At 42.7% G+C, this 22200-nt stretch overlaps 1 protein-coding gene across 1 annotated transcript in view; it reads left to right on the top strand.

Annotated features, from left to right (window-relative positions):
- The window catches only part of dnah2 (dynein, axonemal, heavy chain 2), a 61635-nt gene extending 40162 nt beyond the window's left edge, over positions 1 to 21473 (top strand). The window contains exons 58-87 of the mRNA XM_050067010.1: positions 1161 to 1293; positions 1376 to 1515; positions 1668 to 1878; positions 2106 to 2222; positions 2970 to 3111; positions 3499 to 3668; positions 3948 to 4064; positions 4861 to 5025; positions 5128 to 5250; positions 5376 to 5524; positions 5710 to 5776; positions 6448 to 6598; positions 6758 to 6906; positions 7084 to 7217; positions 7771 to 7915; positions 8174 to 8373; positions 8707 to 8833; positions 9077 to 9263; positions 9540 to 9688; positions 9867 to 10050; positions 10287 to 10477; positions 10677 to 10868; positions 11156 to 11340; positions 12031 to 12265; positions 14156 to 14307; positions 14997 to 15111; positions 18173 to 18349; positions 19792 to 19866; positions 20888 to 21038; positions 21262 to 21473. Of these exons, the coding sequence (XP_049922967.1) occupies positions 1161 to 1293; positions 1376 to 1515; positions 1668 to 1878; positions 2106 to 2222; positions 2970 to 3111; positions 3499 to 3668; positions 3948 to 4064; positions 4861 to 5025; positions 5128 to 5250; positions 5376 to 5524; positions 5710 to 5776; positions 6448 to 6598; positions 6758 to 6906; positions 7084 to 7217; positions 7771 to 7915; positions 8174 to 8373; positions 8707 to 8833; positions 9077 to 9263; positions 9540 to 9688; positions 9867 to 10050; positions 10287 to 10477; positions 10677 to 10868; positions 11156 to 11340; positions 12031 to 12265; positions 14156 to 14307; positions 14997 to 15111; positions 18173 to 18349; positions 19792 to 19866; positions 20888 to 21038; positions 21262 to 21416 (4588 nt within the window). The 3' untranslated portion in view covers positions 21417 to 21473. The remainder of the gene's footprint in view (positions 1 to 1160; positions 1294 to 1375; positions 1516 to 1667; positions 1879 to 2105; positions 2223 to 2969; positions 3112 to 3498; positions 3669 to 3947; positions 4065 to 4860; positions 5026 to 5127; positions 5251 to 5375; positions 5525 to 5709; positions 5777 to 6447; positions 6599 to 6757; positions 6907 to 7083; positions 7218 to 7770; positions 7916 to 8173; positions 8374 to 8706; positions 8834 to 9076; positions 9264 to 9539; positions 9689 to 9866; positions 10051 to 10286; positions 10478 to 10676; positions 10869 to 11155; positions 11341 to 12030; positions 12266 to 14155; positions 14308 to 14996; positions 15112 to 18172; positions 18350 to 19791; positions 19867 to 20887; positions 21039 to 21261) is intronic.
- The last annotated feature ends 727 nt before the right edge of the window (positions 21474 to 22200 follow it).

The raw sequence follows: 22200 nt of genomic DNA, 5'->3' as shown, positions 1-22200 counted from the left end.
AAAAAGTGTTCCCCCACTTTTGGGAGTAGGGGAACACTGCTCTCTCAGAGGCCAAAAGTGTTCCCCCACTTTTGGGAGTAGGGGAACACTGCTCTCTCAGAGGCCAAAAGTGTTCCCCTACTTCTAATTTTACAAATTAAGCACTGGTTATAGTACAGCGGGATCCCCCAACCATCGCTTATATTTATAGTTTTTTCTTTCTTAAATTCCATTCAAGGTGGCATTAAAAAGGTCTTAAAAAATCTTAAATTTAACACTGGTGGTCATCTACAGGGTTATTATTCCCTGCAGTACCCCTTAGCGGCTCCTCAAAGTTACACTGGGGACAGTGAGTCGTGCCTCACCATCAGACAGCGTGTTAATGGCTGATTGTTGCTTACTCTAGTGAAAATGAGGTCTTGTAACTTGGCTGATTGTGTAGCAAGGACCTGAGGCTTGCTCTATTTACAAACAGTGTGGCTGATGTGGAAGAGAGGGCTAGCTGTCTGTGCACAGACACATACACACACATAGAAGTTGTATTCACCTGGATGTACACACAATTTCTGTATTTTATTCCCTCTGTCCCTTGTCACACACACATTTGTTCTCACAAAAACACCTCTTCCCCCTCAAGCATTGATGGCCTGGTTGCAATTAGCGGCACAGGGTACTGGTCACACATAATGCTGCTAATTGGGCTGGCAGGCAACATTACCCAGAGCTAATCACCATTCTCTGTGTGACATGGCGTTCTGGCCCTCTGACCACAAGCTGCTAGAAGGATCCATATCACACTGCCAGAGCTCAGAGAGTTCTGCTACACTAATTAACCTGGTAACTTACTGACTCACACTGTAGGCCTTCAGCACACTCTGGTATACCTTACTGTAGGAGGTTCTTTCAAAATAAGTCTGTTAAGAGCTACTGCCTAAAACCTGCCCATGTATTTATACATCTGTTTTAATGTGCCGGTCCTAAAATACAGCCTTCTGCAGGAAAACAGCATTAGTTCAAATTACTTTGAAGCATATTCAGGGTGCATGATGGTTTCATTATTGTCTTCAAATGACTTTTCCAAATCAACTGCCAAATGTATCTGCACTAGTCCCCAGGGCTATAATGGGGAGCATTATATCAACATACCTGTATAAAATTCATGAATGTCTGTTTGCCAACAGGAACCGCATTCTCCAGTACCCAGCGCTTGTCAACTGCACCACTATTGACTGGTTCTGTGAGTGGCCCAAAGATGCACTGCTGGAGGTAGCTGAGAGGTACCTGGATGGACTGGAGCTGGGCTCCTTAGAGGGGGTGAGGCATGCACAGACACAGACATAAAGATATTTTTGTGTCAGATCAACATGTTTACATATGCTGCTGCATGATGTTATAGATCCAGACAAAGGTTGCCAGTACCTTTGTGACCACACATCAGTCAGTTACACAGGTCTCCCAGAGGATGAAGTTGGAGCTGAGGAGACACAATTATGTGACACCCACCAACTACCTGGAGCTGGTGTCTGGATTCAAGAAGTAAGCACAACTTTCTCTTTCACTGATTCTTGCTTCTCTTTTCTTCTCTTTCACATTATCTGCAAATGCTTTGTGTGTGTCTTGAAGACCACATAGGTCTGATTTTGTGTGTGTGTGTGTGTGTGTGTGTGTGTGTGTGTGTGTCCATCCAGGCTGTTGGCAGAGAAACGCAGTGAATTGGGGGAGCAGGTGAGCAAACTACGTAATGGCCTCTTCAAGATCAGTGACACACGGAAGAAGGTGGAGGCCATGTCTATAGAGCTCGAGGAGGCCAAGAAGCAGGTGGCCGAGTTCCAGAAACAGTGCGACGAGTACCTGTCTGTCATCGTACAGCAGACGAGAGAGGCTGACAAACAGCAGAAGGTCAGCACCACAAACATGTTTACATGCACACACAACCACTACATTGATTAAAGTGATAATTTGATAAGGCATTTGTGTGGTTCAAACATACCTGGCTTACCTAGTCATTGTAATGATTTAGAAATAGGTTACATTAGTGGTTTATGTTTGGAAGGGTGTGTGGTAGTTGGCAAATAGCAAAAATACTTATAATAGTCAGTGACACATTGGTGTGTGTTTGTGTTGAGGTGGTGAGCTCTGAAAGTGAGAAAATCGCAGCAGAGGAGTTGGAGTGTAAAGCCATGGCTGAGAATGCACAGAGAGATCTGGATGAGGCCCTGCCTGCACTGGAAGAGGCCATGAAGGTAGAGTTCTTTCCTCTTGAATGTTTTAATCCTGCCAGTCCCAGACCTGCCAACCCTGGACATTGTGTTTTTTGAGTACCACTTCGGCAACCTAAAATTAAATGCAGATCACTGCTCTTCCCATAATGATAGATTGTACATACTTTGCATATATATGCTTTAAGAAAGGGGGTAGTGTGCATTAATCACATTTTAACAACTGTAAATGCACCTGAATTAGCTGAAAGGCTAGGTTTAGGGAGTTAGGCATACACTGATATGAAAAAATTTGATACCAATAACAGATTGTTTAAGAAGGAACCAGCCAGCTGGAGCGAGGAGGAGGCACGAGAGGGATAAAATCGCTGTTGTGTTGCTATCTGATTGCAGTCTCAGAAGATGACATTACGCATATGTCAATTAGATATTTGGGTGAAGGCAGGGGTATTTAATCAGACACTAATTGCTGCTGCCTCTTGCTGTGACTTGAGTAGTCTACTGTGCACAGTTGATCTTAGAGGGGGAACCAGCTTTTTGCATAGTGTAGAGTAACAAATTGTTCCAGCTTACTTTGATGTCAAAATGCGTACCTGCATACAGATTGGCAGGTCTGTAGTCCCTCTGTGTGTTGGTCATTCTGTCTTTACTGCACCTTCTCACTTGAGTGTGTACTCTCTGTCTGTCTGATTTTTAATTAAACATGACTCGGCAAAAACTGTGCCTTCTTGCATCCACGTATTTTCTTTTCCTTTCTCTTTTTGCACGTAGGCTCTGGAGTCTCTGAATAAGAAGGACATGACAGAGATCAAGTCATACGGCCGTCCCCCAGCACTGGTGGAGACAGTGATGCATGCTGTCATGACCCTTCTGGGCAAAGAGCCTACCTGGGCTGAGGCCAAGAGACAGCTGGGTGAGAGACAACAACAGTGCAGAGTTTAGGGATGGATGAAGGGAGGATTTGGCACAGAAACAAAGTAATTGGGCAAACTGAAGTGCTCCAAAAAATGAATAGAGTGAAACCAAACAAGTACAAATTGTCAACAGTTTCACTAAAGAAAGGAAAGATGTAACTGGAGAGAGGGGAATTGAAAATACTATATTAGATTTCCCCTCAGTAATGTAATTTGTAATATTCACTACTCTCCTCTGTTTTCATTTTACAAAGAGGATTTCAGCAGGAGAAAGTAGGGAAATAAGGAAATGAATTAAGAATTACTGAGAGCCACATTTAACGTATATAACATTTTTTGATTGTTATGATTTTCTGATGTATTTGACGTTGACATTTTTCTGGCAGGTGAGTCCAACTTCATTAAAACATTAGTTAACTTTGACAAGGACAATATATCGGACCGTGTGTTGAAGAGGATCGGCCAGTACTGCAGAAAGGCAGACTTCCAGCCAGAGATCATCGGCAAAGTATCACTGGCTGCAAAGTCCCTCTGTATGTGGGTCAGGGCCATGGAGGTAACAGCAGCACACAATCACGCACACACGCACACACTTTTACATGCTTACAGATATGAATAGTCACCATCAACCCACAAGTGCACATAATAGTTTGTAATAAATAATTGATTGAGCTGTATGCACTCTGTTCATTACTGCATTGCAGCAGAAGAAAGCAGCTGCCAAAATAAGCACAGCAATCACAAAACAATGAGACCTATGTGTTAAATGAATATACTATGACCAAGAAGATAGGAAGCAAAACTAAACCCATGGATGTGTGCACTGTTCCTCCAGATGTATGGGCGTATCTACAGGGTGGTGGAACCAAAGCGGGCTCAACTGAATGCTGCCACAGCCCAGTTAGCAGAAAAACAGGCTGCTCTGGCCGCAGCCCAGAGCAAACTGCGAGAGGTATGGAGCTCAGTGCATCCTAATAGACATTTAGACACTACCTCAAGTCAAGTTTATATATGAGTGCACCAGTAGTATTATACATCAACAGGGGGACAGACTTTAACACAACACCTGCCTGAAACCTCCAGTGCAGAGCGGATTTGTTAGTACAGAGAGAAGCGTTAGCATTAGCATAGTAAAGGTTTTGACAGCAAACATGGTAGATTGTGCAGTTTTTGGATGTACACTGGACCCAGGAGCTCTCTTCCACTGTCGATCAAAACCCCATCATAGCAGATATTACTGCATGTTTCACAACCATTAACACTGTGTCAGCCACTTCCAGTTAGGCTACAAGCTAACAATCAACATAAACAAGTAAAAAACTGCACCTACCACTTTGATAAATTTGTTAGTTGCAGAATTTGGTGTACAACAGATTCCTTATCTGAGTCTGGGTCTGAGTGAGGCTGAAACATGTATGGCTATATCTCTCCAATAATTCCTCTCACACTAACATAAGCCATCTTGATGCACACTGCTCTTTCACCAGTCAACTGGTTCAGCCCAAGTAGTTCTCTGCCAGCACCACAGAAGGCAGAGAGCAAAACCTAAACCTACCACAAACAGTGGTAGTGGGCAGGGTGGAGGCCTGATCCAGAATTTCTCAATTCCTGCCCCTTTTCAAAGGTTTTTTAAATTTGCTATGTGGAGAAATATTATTAAACAAAATATTAATCATAGCAGAGTATTTTTTTACATGCTTTCGAACGTGTCTGTTGGTGGACCTAATAAAATTTTTATGTGCGGGCAGGTGGGGGAGAAGCTAGAGCAGCTGAAACAGCAGCACGGTGAGAAGCTGGCAATGAAGGAGAAGTTGAAGAAGAAATCAGCTGAGATGGAGATGAAACTGGACCGAGCTGACAAACTGGTGACCGGACTCGCTGGAGAGAGGGTTCGCTGGGAGGAGAGAGTTGCTGTAGGCCATACACATGTGCACACACAACAAACATTTGGATAAACATAAATAAAAAATCACACAAGCGTTGCTGTGTAATCAGGGTTTGTGTGTGTGCTACAGGGTCTTGAGGAAAACATGGGATACCTGGTTGGAGACTGTTTGTTAGCAGCTTCTTTCCTGTCCTACATGGGACCCTTCCTCTCCAACTATAGAGATGAGTTGCTTGCTATCTGGATGAAGGAGGTGAGGCACAGAAACACTCAGACCTCATAAAAACATATCCTAATGTGCAGTGAAACAAAACCCCACTCTTTCTTTCTCCTTCCTTTCTTTCTTTCCCTCTCGCCCTCTGTTTGTCCTTTCTTCAGGTACTGGACTTAGCGATCCCATGCACACCAGGGTTCAGTTTTGCGGCTTTTATGTCCAAGCCTACAGCAGTGAGGGACTGGAACATTCAGGGCCTGCCGTCTGACGCATTCTCTACTGAGAATGGAATTATCGTCACCCGCGGTAACCGGTCAGTACATCTCGACACAGTTCGTTATGTAAGGCTTTATTAGCTAAGATTAGCTGTAGTCTAGTAAGTATACTAAATTAAAATGCTTTGGAATTTGTTTTTCTTGGATTTGGATTTGGTTGTCTTCACTGTACAAAACATGCATTTCATACGTAAAATACAAGTTGACTTTTAATTCTTTCAAGATGGCCACTGATGGTGGACCCTCAAGGCCAATCTCTGAAGTGGATCAAGAATATGGAGATGAAGAGAGTAAGTCTTGACTCAGCCGATCTTATTCAGATTCGTATTCCATGTTGTTGTGTCTTTACTGTTGGAGAGTGACATCTCTGGAACAAGCATGGATATTTGAGTGTCTACATAGGAAACATTATTTTGCTTAAGATTATCCAGAGAGGACAGGAAATGCAGTCAAATTTTACAACCGTTAAGTGTGTTTACAGCTAGAATGCTTATGTATGCAGTAGATCACATTTCAGATACTCTAACTGTGTTTGTGTAACACACAGAATCACGTTCAAATTTAAAAACTGCAGTTCGTCAGACCCAATTTCTGAACTGACTAACTTAATACCCCATGAGTAAATACTGAAACTGGGAAGACTGCCTTCCAGCACTTTGCACATTATAAATGGTATTAACCTCAAGTGACACTAAAAATCTTGTTCCATTGGATGAATTAAATTTTGAAATTTAAGCATTTTTAGGGATTTGTGTGACCATTTCTGATGCTGTTGGTATGTGCTGGTGTGTGACAGGCTGTTTTGTTGTGTGTCTTATCTCTGTTCTGTTGCTCCACCTGTACTCAGGCCTCACTTGCAAAAGACACTTTCATCTGAATGAGACTACCTGGTTAAATAAAGGTTATACATAATTAATTTCTCTTTCTGCCCCCCTGTGTGTATGTGTGTCCACATGTGCAGGGCCTGAAAGTAATAGACTTTCAAATGCCAGATTACCTGCGGGTGCTGGAGAATGCCATCCAGTTTGGGAATCCTGTTCTGCTGCAGAATGTCCAGGAGGAGTTGGACCCCTCTCTCAATCCAGTTCTTAACAAATCCCTGACTCGGATAGGTCAGACAAACACACACACACACACACACACACACACACACACACATCTATAAATTTACAAATGAAAATACCAGTTTTTGAACTAAGTCTTATGCTAAATATAAGGGCATGCCTGAATCCTTGTGAGTATGGGTGTACATTTGTGTGTGCTCTCTCCAGGTGGCAGGCTGATGCTGAAGCTAGGTGATAAAGAGGTGGAGTACAGCCCAGAGTTTCGTTTCTACATCACCACCAAACTGTCTAACCCCCACTACACACCAGAGATTTCTACAAAGACCACCATAGTCAACTTTGCTGTCAAAGAGCAGGTGTGTGTGTGTGTGTGTGTGTGCGCGCGTGTGTGTGTGTGTGTGTGTGTGTGTGTGTGTGTGTGTGTGTGTGTGTGTGTGTGTGTGTGTTGGCTATGGTTCACTCTGGTACATTTTAAAGAGTGTAAGCTTAAATTCTGTCTGTGTATGTGGGATTGTGTTTGTGTGTATGTGCAGGGTCTGGAGGCCCAACTACTGGGAATTGTGGTGCGTAAGGAGCGTCCAGAGCTAGAGGAACAGAAGGACTCTTTGGTGATCAGCATTGCCTCTGGCAAGAAAAGCCTGCAGGAGCTGGAGGATGAGATCCTCAGGTGGGCTTGTAACAGTAATAATAAATTAATTTGTTTACACCCTGTTAATGTTAAGCAAATTTTGAGTAGCAGTAGAGATGGCAGCAAGACCAACCTCCCTCAGAGTCAGTGATTTAAAGTATTTAAATCAAGATTTATTAACGGCCCAAAAGAGTAGTAAATTCCTTTACTTATCGTATCTAAATAACCTTACTTCTGCTGTTGCTACTAGTTTTAGAAATTAGCAACCAGATAGCTAGCTCTACCTTATGAACTATTGTTAGTCATTTATTAGTACCTTAGCAACAAGCGCCTTCCAGAGGAGCAGCTGATTAACACTCAACACTCACCATTAAATCTCATTTAGCAACTTGATAGCAAAGTGACCTGATTCCATCACATGAAGACGAAACATGGTTGGGTCTCAAGGTTTTCTTTTTATTCCAAATGTTAATGTCACCGTGGAAAGACAGTCAAACACTTCTGACAAAATGTTTGAGTACAGGCTTCCAAAATTATTAAAAAAATTTCAATAGGAAATAGATAAAACATGTTGTATGTGTGCATCTACCAGGTTGCTAAATGAGGCTACCGGTTCACTGCTGGATGATGTGCAGCTGGTGAACGTCCTGCAGACATCCAAAGTGACAGCCACTGAGGTATCAGAGCAGCTGGAGAGCAGTGAACAGACCGAGATCAAGATCGACTCTGCTAGAGAGGTCAGGTGCTGGTGCCAGTGATGAAAGGATTGGGGCAGAGGGGGTTTTGGGCTGTAGGATAAATTGACAACCTTTATGGTGTTGGACCATTGGTAAGACACTGTTTAACACGGGTTCTGGAAAGTTGTCATTTGTTATTAGATATGGAGCACATATTTATGTCATATAGTAACTGATAATAAAAATGGTTTGTTTGCATGTCATTTTGTGCATATAGTACTGTATGTGTACATAACTTCAAGTGCTCTTTCCTAACAGGCCTATCGCCCATGTGCCCAGCGAGCCTCCATTCTTTTCTTCATCTTAAATGACATGGGCCGCATTGACCCGATGTACCAGTTCTCACTGGATGCCTACATTAACCTGTTTAACTTTAGCATTGAAAAAAGCAAGCACAGCCACAAGCTGGACGAAAGGATTACCAACCTCAATGACTACCACACATATGCAGTGTACAAGTAAGCAAGGATGCATCAAGAGAGGCCCTTTTCATAAATGATTTAGCATGCAATTATTTGTGGGTTTATTGAATTCCAGTCAGAAGATGGTTTGTATGGACAAAAAAAGACCATGGGGTTTTTACAATGTACAAATAAGCTGTTTAACTGTGCTGACAAACAGACAAAGCACTTTATATTCATCCATTCACATACTCCCATGCTGATAAAGATGTTTGTGTCATAAGTTATCAGTTCACTTATTGCAATTATAAGTGTCTGATATGATTAATTACAAATATACACAATGTCCATAAGCTGACTTAAGTTAACCCACTGCGTCATCCTCTGCAGGTACACGTGTCGTGGTCTGTTTGAGGTCCACAAGCTGCTCTTCAGCTTCCAGATGTGTGCCAAAATCCTGGAGGTGGCTGGCAAACTCAACATGGATGAGTACAACTTCTTCCTCCGCGGAGGGATCGTAAGAAAACAGAACAGATACAAACACTTTATTTTCATTGTATTTGATTAAAGATATCCAACAAGACAAACTTTTTATTTTCAAAGGCCTATAACACACTTGATGCCCCAGGAGACAGTCCATTGTGTATTTAAATGTTGAGCCATGGACATGTTTTACTTCCCCTCAGAGACAACGCTGTCATTCTCAATATGTTTTCCCAAGATTCTCATAGCCATAAGGATATGTTTCTTTTTTTTCTAGGTACTTGATAGGGAGGATCAGATGGACAACCCTTGCACCAGCTGGCTGGCAGACTCCAGCTGGGACAACATCACAGAGCTGGACAAGCTGCCCAACTTCCATGGCATCATGGCCTCTTTTGAACAGTACCCTCGAGACTGGAACCTGTGGTTCACCAGTGCTGAGCCAGAGCAAGCCACACTACCAGGTCTGTATGTGTTGTGGAGGTTTTTTCTTTTTTCTTGATACTTAATTAATGAGAAAAAAATATTTTTACTAGGAACAATGAAGTTGAACCCTGTGAGAAAGGCAGCTTGTTAATGTTGCTATACATTGACACGTTTCAGTATGAAAATGTCCCCACTCAGGGCTCATGAAGTATGCACATAATGTTAATCATACATATTCCATTCTTATTTCCAAACTGCCCTCCTTCAGCTCTGAATTCCTGTTTTATCTTTCATCTGTTTTTCTTGTCTTCTAGGTGACTGGGAGAACAACTGTAATGAGCTCCAGAAGATGCTGATAGTGCGCTCCCTGCGTCAGGACCGCGTCTCCTTGTGCGTCATCTCCTTCATCGTTAACAACCTCGGCTCTCGCTTTGTGGAGCCACCTGTTCTTGATATGAAGGCTGTGAGTGTCTGCTGTTTTTTATTTAATCCCCATTGCTTCTTCCATCTTGAGAATTAGATTTGAAGCTTTGAATTTGAATGACACAAATGTTTTAGTCATCTCATTTGCATAATTGTATTTGATTGTAGTGTACTTGAAAACTACCTTTTTTACCAACTCTACTTTGTCCTATCCCCAGGTTGTAGAGCAATCTACCAGCAGTACGCCTCTGATCTTTGTGCTGTCTCCTGGGGTGGACCCCACTGGAGCATTACTACAGTTGGCTGAGGCATCTGGTATGAGCAAGCACTTCCATGCTCTCTCTCTGGGCCAGGGACAGGCCCCCATCGCTAAAAACTTGATAGAGGAGGGCATCAAGAAAGGTACGACACCAATTACTTTGTGTTTCTTTTAAAAGTGTTATTTTTCTTCCACAACAGTTTCATTTAGTTTCAAATGTGACTCGTGCTCAACAAAGTGTATGAACTACTTGGATTATGTATTTTCTTTCTGTTATGGTCATCACAGTATTACCCAAACACACAAAACAACCAGACATGACATAAAAATCTGAACAGGTTATATCAGTTTATCTCAAGCCCTCTTTTCCTGTGCCCAGGTCACTGGGTGTTCCTTGCCAACTGTCACCTCTCTCTCTCCTGGATGCCTGAGCTGGACAAGCTGGTGGAGCAGCTACAGGTGCAGAAGCCCCACTCAAACTTCAGACTCTGGCTCAGCTCTTCGCCACACCCCGAATTTCCCATTACCATCCTGCAGGCTGGCATCAAGATGACCACTGAACCACCAAAGGTGCATGTCCTCACACGTGCATTTCCAGACTTGAGATATCCACAGTACAGCCACATATTTGCAATATGTCAACAAATCTGCGCAGAAGTTCTTTGTATGTTGAGTTTTATTTGCCTACACATATTTACAGTAAGATCTACATTACATCCCACATGTAACATCCTCCATAATGTTAACACAGCCCCTCTGTTGTTTTCAGGGTGTGAAAGCCAACATGACACGTCTGTACCAGCTGGTGACGGAGGCTCAGTTCAACCGCTGCTCAAAACCTGTATTCTACAGGAAGATGCTCTTCTCTCTCTGCTTTTTTCACAGCATCCTGCTGGAAAGGAAGAAGTTTCTACAGCTGGGCTGGAACATTATCTATGGATTCAACGATTCTGATTTTGAGGTCAGACCCTCTTCCGATACTAAAGGAAACAGTGACAGTTGAAAGCCATTTTGCACCCTGTCAGACTGAGGGCCAGACAGACTAATGAACAATGACAATCAGTTCAAATGTATGAAATTGAGTTGCATTAATTGTGTTTGCATGTCACATTTCTCCCTCTCCAGTCCATGTTTACTGTTACTACTTTTTGTGGCAGAGAATTTTTAGTTGCTTTACTTATTAGTCTGTGTCTTGCATTGTAAAGTCACCCTGTTAAGGCCATCCACTTGCTGACCCCCTCCCAATAGGTGAGTGAGAGTCTGCTGAGCCTGTACCTGAATGAGTATGAGGAGATTCCCTGGGATGCACTGAAGTACCTCATTGCTGGGGTCAACTACGGAGGTCATGTAACAGACGACTGGGACAGACGTCTTCTAACCACATACATCAGTGACTGCTTCTGTGATGCTACTGTAAACCAGCCCTTCTTCAAGTAAGACACTGTAACACATGCATTTATTCTGCCACATCTTGTGTACCAGCACCAGTGTAAGCAGTGTAGATTCAATTGCAAACTGCCAAATGTATTAACTTTCAATAAACAAAAGTGTGTATTATAGATACACACATGCCTAGACATTTAGATGTGTTTTAGACTTAAAATGCATGTAGTCCATTTTTCCCCGGTAAAAGCAAATTGTAGTTACATGAAAGTAGCAGAGGCCACTTCCACTGCCAGCTGAAGCTCCTTGCAGGTTGCAGAGTGCCAGCACCACCAAGTGCACAATCAGATTATTACAATTTAAGAAATGCGGACACACTGTTGCACTTTATCAAACCCTTGGTCCTTAGCCTCAGTCCTTTTGTGCTGTGAACACACGTGATGGTAATGAAACAAATAAAGGCGCAAAATCTTTGTTGACAGTATCACAGGTTACAGCATAGCACTAGCTGAGGATATTATCAGGTATACAGACAAGAGACTGTGCAGTATGTCCAGAAATAAAACGTGCTCATGTGTACTGTTAACTATTGACATTGTTAGATTTACATATGCAGATAAAGTAAGTCCAGAGCATGCAGATGATAATTTTGTACTGTATTACCGCACTTTTGTTGTATTTTTGTACACTACATTATATATCACTGACTTTGTATTCTGTCATCGTCCTTTATCTGACAGGTTGTCCTCCTTGAACTCCTACTACATCCCCCGTGACGGTCCCCAGTCCTCATACAAGGAATATATCAGAATGCTGCCCTCAACAGAGCACCCCGAGGTGTTTGGCCAGCACTCTAATGCCGACATTGCCAGCCAGATCGCTGAGACCAGGACGCTGTTTGACACCCTGCTCTCCCTGCAGCCCCAGGTCACCAGTCCCACTGCTGCAGGGTCCGGGCCCAGTAGAGAAGATGAGGTGAGGGGGAGGCAAAGTGGGAGGAGGGAAGGGCAAGGATGACTTGTTGAGTGGAAATACACTAAATTTAATAGACTGCCATAAAATGAGATCAACAATTTTTATGTCTACACCATAGCTGAGCAGTATACTGGGCCTACAGTTAAGTATCATCTCTGTTGTAGAGTATGTGGATTATAAAGATTAAGTTGAGCATTTCCATGTAGTTACAACATAAGAAATTCTAACCTCCTGTCCTCTTTAAATCTAATAGCATCATTGCTCTTCGCAGCATTTAAATTGAGGTCACAGTCAGTACCATATTGAGAGCATATGCTCAGTAACTGTAGACAATCAACACTGCATGGAGAGAATATAACTAAATCTACTGCATACAAATCCATATGATTATGAGATTATCAGCACCTGTTTTACAAGTATTTAACTGTCTAAGATGTGCATATAACCTGAACATGGAAAATTAAAAAAACAATAGGGTCGATATCATGATACTGAAGCAATAGCTACATTTATATAGATGCTATGAGAAGATCTCCAAAGGTTGATGGTGTGTGCCACCAAATAACCCCCCGCTATTCTGGATCATACTGTATATTTCTGCAACATAATTACACTCAGCTGCAACTTGACATTAGCCAAATGTTGTTTCGTGTTTAAGCATGTACCCTGTCAGCCAAGCTTGTCTTTCAGATATACACAGACTGCAATCTGTCATCACTGAGGTCAGGGAAAGGCTAGTGGCAAAACCACTGAGCATCTTGTTCTTAACCGCAGGTGTATTTCTCACATCCCAGGCTTGTGCCAAGCGGTGTGGTTTTCCTCCTCCTTGTTTGGATGGGAGTTGTGTGGGTCAAACATTTACTCGCACAGCAGCTTGATCACATGCTGACCTTTCTTTTCAGCCACGGCATATAACGTGCCACGAAGCATCTGTGATTGAGATATATTCGGCATGACCGTAGTGCCATTTTTAGCCCAGTTGTTTTTGAAGCAGACTAGTCAATACTTAACAATCAATAGCTAGAACTTGAAAAGGCTCTCCTCATGAAGCCAATGTCCATATTTGACAGATTTTTCCCAGCAATGCTGAGACATCCATATGGTTACACAACACTGGCACATGGCCATCAGTGTAATAAGATACAGATCTAGGAATCTTTGCTTCTTTATGGAGAACACTGCGCTGTTTAGTTTTAGCACAGGGCTCACAGGGTTCCTTTAGATGCTTTAGAACTAAGTCCTTTTGTCATTATTACATTTCATCCTGACTTATTATCTTAAATTGAAGTACGTTTTCTGTTCATAAAAGAAAAAGGTCAAAAGCTATCAACACACCATAAAACTCAGATCTTTTCCAGTAGAATTCCTACATGCTGATCCCACTTAGGTGCCATTTTAACATATTATTAATCACCTGTTTTGCATTGAGGCTGAGCTCTATCTCTGAATTTATAGCAACTGAGGTTGAACCAGACTGTTTGTTTTTAAAAATGATCCCTTAGGACCTCTGAAACCATCTGCCAAATCTGTGTTCTCCATTAACAGACACTGGGTGTTGTATAACAAATGCAGTAGGTTCTCTGCGTGGAACAGTGCAAATACAATAAAAATTCAGCTGATACCAACTTTCAGTGCTCTAATCTCATCATCCAGCTCCTTTTTCATAGTTCTTGTGGTCATTGGAGTGTGACTGTTGTAGGAGTATGTAGTATGTGTGTGTTTTGGAAAGAATTATCAAAAGCCTTAGCCTGAACTATCATAAGTCCTCCAGTTTTATGCAGGTCCATGGTCTGACTCTGCAGTTTCTTCACCGCAGATTCTTGTGTGCAGTGCCTTTGTAAGTTAACCTGTCTTACCTGCTTTTGTACAATGTTTGCGACATGCTTCTAGGTATTAGAGCTGTTGGCAGACGTGCGTGGGAAGATCCCAACAGTGATTGACTATGAGGGCATCAGGTTCCTCCTCCAGGAGAACCCATCACCTCTGAATGTGGTCCTGCTGCAAGAGAGCCAGAGATACAACTCCCTGCTGGACACCATCATGTATGTACTCTATGTTTTTGTGCTTAGTCAAGTTTGGGCTCACGAACGCAAGTGTTTTTATATTGTTACTATTGAAGCAGTAGGTAATGTGCCAGTTTGAATAGAGATAATAGAGATATTAAAAGGGCAGGAATCAAATGAAAGTCAGTTTTTGGATGTTTAATTTTGATCTTCCAGGATGTACTGTGCATTCATACCATATAGATGCACAAATACCATTCCAGTTTATCAGTACTATGTTGGGGCGACCTAAAGTGAGACTAAATTATAGTGACTTTGGAAGGCATTAGCCTGTTTACCAGACAAATGATTTGCAGGTTTATTGAGCATTAGGTTGAGGAATTCATGAGGTCTCACCCTTTTGAGATGATTTACCAACATTGTTTGTTGCCCTAATGGGACAGTCAAATTGCCGCGGTTAATCCAATCACAAGGGCAATGCAATGCACTGAAATAATCAAAACTAGTAATTTACAAGGGAAACCTGCCACACAAAGAGACACTAGCATCAAAGATGCAAATTGGCAACAATTGCCCAATCACCTAGCCTGTTTATTTGTTCACCTATGTCTGAGTGCACTGTATTTGCAGTAGACCCAGATTAGGAAGCGATGACTGCTAAACACCTACAACAAAAGGGTGTAAAAATGACAGACATGTTGCTGTAACTGTGTATATTTGTGTGTCAGGTCATCCCTGGCAGAGCTGGAGAAAGGGATCAAAGGCTCAGTGGTGATGTCATCCAGCTTGGAAGAGACTTTCCATTATATGTATGATGCCCGTGTACCACCGCTGTGGGAGAAGGTACCATACAAACACACACAGAGCACCCACACAATCTTCCTAAGTCCTCCTCCAAAACAAGTTCTCTTCAGGCTACAGAAAATAGATTAAAACAAAGATGCTTTACTGCCTGACTTTATTCTTTGCATGCTCTGGTTATCTTTCCTTTACCACTTGAGGCACAATTCTCAAATTCTCTCTTATAATGTATAGATAATGCACATAGGCATAGTGCATGTGTGCTGCACATGCTGTAAGAGAGGTGAGACCCCCTGAAGTGAGGGGGGAGACTGCACCTGCTACCTTCCTTTTATCTTACTTCATAAAGTGGGCAGGCAGACTACAATGCAGAAGTGCAGCTAGGATCAATAATATTAAGACAGCTGCTCTTTGGAGAATTGAGTGGACTTGAATAACACAAGACACAAAGGACTACAGTATGCTGAGTGAGGATTAAAATTAAGAAAATAACGCTTTCAAAAAAGGTAGCAAAGCATGAAAACATCCAAGGTAAACAGTGAAACAAATGCAGCCTTTATTGGTTTGGCTGTACTGTACTGTATAATCAAGTGGACCAAGCATTTCTTTGTGAGGGTCATAGATAATGTTTCAATACAGACAGACAGCTATGTTTATTTTTCCATGACTTATTCTGACTTCATCTGCAGCTAAGCCTTTCTCTCCACAGCAAACACAGCATATTTCTATGGTGTGCTGCCATTTAACAGAGAGCATTCAGATTTTCATTCGGGACTCTTTGTGTATTGATCTTTGTGATTGTGATCTGATCAACACTAATCTATTCTACACCCCTCAGCCAGTCAAACAGCTGCAGGCCTGTCTCTGTACTGATTCACTGGTCTGTTATTAAAGGTGTATTTATCCATCACTCTGCCTGGCTGCACAGACACACACTTATTGTTCTCCTCTGTCCAACTGCACACACACACACACACACACACACACACACACACACACACACACACACACATTGATGGGGCTCTGGCAGCATTCCAGCTGTAATTCTGTCCGAACACTCCATTCTGGCTTCATTATCACTGGACCTCTCTTTATAGTGGGGAGAGAACACAGGGCGCTGTCAGCCTGGGTCAAGGGGCTAGAAAAGATTCTAGCTACAAATGTGTGTATATCTTTGAGTGTGTGTGTGTGTGTGTGTGTGTGTGTGTGTGTGTAGTGTATGACTCAGTGGAATGTGTGTGTGTCCACTGAGCAGGGGTCATTCAGGTCAGTTTGTGTTTTTCTTCAAGTGTCTGATTCTGTCCTCATTATGGGCTGCGCTTGAAAGCATGAATGCAGATGTGTATGTTTGTGTGTGTGTGTGTCTTTGCGCATGTGTGTATTTGTGAGTGGCTGTTCATCAGGTAGAGCATACCTTGGCCCTCGCTGGCTGAACAAAGCCACCGTCTGTCGACCGATCATAGTGTAATAAGCAAAGTAAACCTTCCAAGGCCTGCTCCACTTTCCTAAAAAGACCCTGAGCTCATTGTGCTCTAGCCAAGGGCTTATTACTGCTGGATGCACTGTATGTGCATTGGTGTGTGTGTGTGTGTGTGTGTGTGTGTGTGTGTGGGTGTGGGTGTGTGTGTGTGTGTGTGTGTGTCTATATCCTTTTATAGCCACATTGGACAGCTATTAGGGCTGTTGCTTCTACTCTACTGATCACTTCATCAATTTCTCTTTTTGCGTACTTTAGTTTACTCACTGTCTACTTTCTTTCCCTCTATATCTCATTCTTTTTTTCTTCCGTATTGTGTTCCCTCCATTCTGCTCTCCTCTTTCTCTCAATCTCTTCATGCCTCATCTGGTCTACGCAGCAACAACAGCCCCCTCATAGACTCTCTGCCCTTATTCATCCCTTCATCCCTCTCTTCTCCGCCCCTCCTTGGCATGGCAGCCTGTCATTAGTTCTGAGCTCACAGACTCATGGCTTTAATTTTGGCCTGCCTGCCTCTCTGTCTCCGGCCATTTTGTATCTGGTTTCTTCACAGGGCTTTGCTGTATGTATGTGTGTGTTTGTGTTTAGGGGCTGTAAAGCATATGTGCATGTCTAAAATTTGGAGGAGATGTGCATAACCATAATGTGAATGTATGTGGTAATGACATGTCACTGATGCCATGGTCACTCCCTCCTGGGTGGCAAATATGTAAAAATGCTTTCATCCCCCTATTACAATAAGTATATATGTATGTGTGTGTGTGAATCTTTGTGTGAACAGGCTATGAAGAGTTAGTTTGTTTTGCATATTAGTCAAACAAAATACATGAAAGGAAATCAATTGTATGTAGTAAAGGTCAGTCCAAAATGTTGGTCGCACTCCAGACCCTCCGCCCAGGTTGTGCATCCATCTACTGTAGCTTGTGTTTGCATGTGAGCGTCAGGCGCATTATGGAAACCAACAACTGCAAAGTACAACAAATGTACAGATAAACACATTTACATGAAACAAAGGACGTGATGACAACCTTCCAACAAAATGTGAAAAGTAATTCAGAACAGGACACTCAGCCTGCCAGATCTGCACAAGCATGCATTCCAGGGACCTGAGGCGCAGCGGCAAAGGTCCACTCACTTTAGCCTTCAGCCTAGAAGACTCGTGACATGCTTTGGACCAGCTCACACACAGTCAAACATTTAGACAGCCAGGCAGTAAAGGGCTGAAGAAAGTTATTGATAAGAGGGACAGATGCCAGTGCAAAGAGGCTTCAAGTCAGCCCTAGGGATTACAAATAAATTCAATTTGTTCTGATACTTATATTTTACTACATAATACATTAGATATCATTGGTACCATTGGTTGTCCCCCAGAATCTTTTATCATGGTGGTTCTCTACAAATCGTGTCGAAATCAAATCAACCAAAGGAGGTAAAACTTGTTATATTCAAATTTAAACATCACTATGTTCACACCTCACTTGAGAATTTTCACACAATTCTCCCACACCACTCCTGCATTATGACTGGCTGCCAACAGCTGGAAGCATGAAATGACTGTAGATTTGCCATGACTCTCTCACTGTCTTTCTCTCACTCTCTCTCTGCATCACTCTCTCTGTCCACCAGGCGTACCCCTCGCTGAAGCCCCTGGCAGCGTGGACCAGGGATCTTTGCCAGCGAGTCAATCAGTTTGCATGCTGGGCAGAGTTGGCCCAGCCCCCCAACTTGTTCTGGCTCTCTGGCTTCACCTTTCCAAACGGTTTCCTCACGGCTGTGCTGCAGTCCTGTGCTCGACAGCGCTGTGTAAGAGTTCACACAATCACATCCACACAGGCAGAAAGACAGTTATCTAGTTGTAACATACCACGTTAGGAAATACTGCTTGTATTGTCTTCTGATTGATGGCCATATATTTTGAAAGGGTTTCATAAACCAAACCCAGTTAACTGTGATTCTACAACTGAAGACTGTGAAAAATGAACAAAATCCAAACAAGATGTTTGGATGACAACAGCTACAATTCAGTTTTCACAGCTTTAAATCAGTTGCGTACCATTTATTTTCACAGCACACATAATACTCAAAGAAAAAAACCCTGGGAAACACACTGGTTTTCAGATATACTCTGCAGTCAACCCCCCTTTGCTGGTTTGGCAAACTCAACTTGCTGAACACTCTTTTCTCTCGCACTGTTGAGTCCATACATTAAACTTGGCCTCTTAGCAGCTCTCAGCCAACAACCACTGCACTTAAGGTTGTACACTGAAGAGAAAGTTTAAATTTTTTGAAGTGGGGTTGTATGATGTACTTATCAATAGTCAGTGTATTATTTACAGTAGATGGCATTCAATGTGCCCCCACTTTGGCGAAGAAGGGAGGAGAACCACCATGACAGTTAAGCAATGTTCTGCTGTGGACAGGGGCAGCAGCAAAACACATACCAGTTTAAGTGTAAGCTATATTTAGAATATTTTTACCGCTTTACCTTGCCGCCAGACAGCATTCTCCGACAGTGAACTAAAGTCATTACCTATTCTCTCCTTAAAACCACCAGACTTCGTTGACAAAACAGTAATGTAACCTCATTTGAACACAGGAGTCGCTGGTCTTCTTTTGCCTCAGTTAGTTAGTTGTTTGAGTTATTGTTTGACTTTGGTGTCTGAAAAGGTTACTTTGGATTCATCAAAGTCTCACAATAACACAAACAAACTGATAGAAGCAGGGGTACACCAGCAACTCCCATGTTTGGCAAGGTAAAATTACTGTTTTTGTCAGCAGTGTCTGGTGGCTTTTAAGAGAGCATAGATGGATATAACAGCTTTCCAACAGTACCCTGTTGGACAGAACTGTCTGATGGCAAGGTAAAGTGGTGGGTCCTCTTCCACCATGTTGTTCTACAGTAGCCCAGAACGGACAAATCAAACAGCAGCTCTAGATAAGGCCGTTCCTGCTTTCACGTCTGCCACTGTAGTTCTACTACACACTTGGCACAAGGGTGAAGTTTCAGTTTTGCAACCTCACCACTAGATACCACCAAATCCTACACACTGGACCTTTAAGACAATTGAGCAAGTTGTCTACCAGATGTGCATCCATACCTGTCACTTACTCTGTTTATTTAAATATATATATATATATATGTATATATGGCTCCACTGCAATAAATGAAAATGTTCTTGTTGACATTTGGACCAGTAACAGTTGTTCATACCAAATTTTAACATTGTGTTTACCTGTTCTTGCAGATATCAGTGGACACACTGTCTTGGGAGTTTATAGTGTCCACTGTCGATGACAGCAACCTCCTTTACCCGCCCAAGGTGACTCCCTATACACACATTTCTATTTCCATACAGATTTCCATAAACTTACCATCAGACCACTCTTTCTGAGCCATTAGCTTTCAGCTGTCATCGGCACTTTCCATCACATTTTTCATTTCTACTCAAACATTCTCTGTGTGTTTTTTCCCGAAAAACCTATTTTAATTCAAAGCACTTTGCGTCTCTCTCTTCCCATTCCACAAATCTGCTCTTGCATTTTAATTTTTTTTTCTGAAGCAGTTTTACAATTCAAATTTTGATACTGGTGGAAAGTGTTTAAATTTGTCTTGTTGCGCCCACTTCAGGATGTCTGTCATTGTAACTCACTCACTCCATCTTATTTCTCTCTCCTCTCAGCATCAACTCCTCTGTGCCTCCCCTCACTTCTCTCTCCTTTTGCTCCACTTTGCCTCCCTACGCTACTCCAAAACTAATGCACACTTCCAGCTCTTCCTGTCTTTTGCGCTGGTTCCCTCTTGCTTCTTTTTAGCTCTCTGACTCTACTTCCTTCTGCCCTCTCTTCCTTCCTCTCTGCTGCTCTCCTCCTCCCCTCCCTCGTTCTCCTTATGTCTTGTCTCTCCTCCCTCCTCCAACCCCTCTTCTCCCCACCGTCTTTCCCCTTGGCAGCTTCTCTTCACTTACTCTCTCCCTAATGACTTACTGCTTCCCATTCTTCTCTCCTTTCTGTGCCACTCTCCTTTTTCCTCTCCCCTTGCCTTCCTTCTAACCTATCTCTTCCATCTTTCTCTGTGCCTCCTCCATCTCTCCTCCCTCCTTCTTTTTCCCTGCAGCCCTCCCCTTTCCCTTAACTCACCCCTCCCACTTTGTGTCTGTCTCAGTTTCATTAACTAATTGGCATGGCTATTTGTCACAAACATTTTTTTCAAAGCCGTATGCAAAATGTCACCTCCAAACAAGTGTTTTTATCTCTCAACTTACCCCTTCCCTGATTGCTCCCTCGCTTTTCTCCCTTGTTTCCTTGCTCATTACCTCTCCTCCCTGCCTCTCCCCCCTACAGGAAGGAGTATATGTCCGAGGTTTGTACCTGGAGGGGGCTGGTTGGGACAAGAAGAACTCCTGTCTGGTGGAAGCTGAACCCATGCAGATGGTCTGTCCCATCCCCACCATCCACTTCAAACCTGTGGAAAACCGCAAGAAGGCAGCCAAGGGTGAGTTGTCTGGGACTTTTTTGTCAGGGATTTCCGTATTTCGTACCACCAACTGTCTTTCCTCCTCTGTTTTATTTTATTTAGAATGATTCAGCATTGGTTTCTTGTTTTCGCCATCTGTTTGTATATAGTTCATGTTGTCAGGCACTGTGGTTTTGCCATCTCAGCTCTATGTGTGTGTGTGTGTGTGTGTGTGTGTGTGTGTGTGTGTGTGTGTGTGTAGGTACGTACTTGTGTCCGTGTTACTACTTCCCGGTACGTTCAGGTGGCGCAGGCCGGCCATCTTTTGTGGTCGGTGTGGAACTCAAATCCGGAGCAGTGACCCCAGACCACTGGATCAAGAGAGGGACTGCTCTTCTCATGAGCCTGGACAGCTAAAGGCCTGAAAGTAAATGACTGCTAAAGCAAATAATAAATATCATCAGGACGGTATCCGAGTCAATGTGTGAGTGTGTTATGTGCTTTTTTACAAAAGTTTTTAAATGAATTTTTACATTTAAACACTGTTACTTCTCAAATGTGTTGCATTCTGTTGAGCAGGCTCTCGCACCTGGGCTTTAACAAGAAATAGACTGAGTCATTCTGTGAAACTTTGAAGTCGGTCTGACACAATTGTGGTAAGGTCTCTTTCTCTTCCTTTTTTGTCTCCTTTCTCGACCATAAGCCTCTTCACAGACCTGCATCAGTCTTTCCATGCTGACCCCTTTTTACCCTGCTCAGCAACAGACACGTACACAAGGACACCTACACACACTTACACAGAGAATAGTCTCCTACTGCGAAGTGTTGTGTTTTACTGGAAACTGGCTTCCTTGCAACATCTGGATCAAGTGACTGTCTGGTCATGTTAAGTGTCTGCTGTGCTCATTGAATTCCTTGGTAATCTGATGAACTGTTACGCATTGCGTGAAGACAGTCCTGGGCTATAAAAATGTGTGCTAAATGACATCATTGGAAATGAGCGCTTCAGTTTTGGAATACACTAATTTCCCAGTGTTTTTGTAAAGCCCATAATATATTACTTTCTGGCTTTGCAGACATGTTGACGAGACAGTCCTGGAAATACGAATCAGTTCCATTTTTTTTTTATCTGTATAAAAGTCTGTAATGTGTAGTTTTACATCCTTAAACCAAAGAATAATATTTTCATTTTGTGGAAATT

This window comes from Epinephelus moara, chromosome 17, assembly GCF_006386435.1.
Source record: "Epinephelus moara isolate mb chromosome 17, YSFRI_EMoa_1.0, whole genome shotgun sequence".
NCBI lineage: Eukaryota > Metazoa > Chordata > Actinopteri > Perciformes > Serranidae > Epinephelus > Epinephelus moara.
Note: the sequence above shows the minus strand (reverse complement) of the source record. Positions and strands in the feature narration are given on the sequence as shown.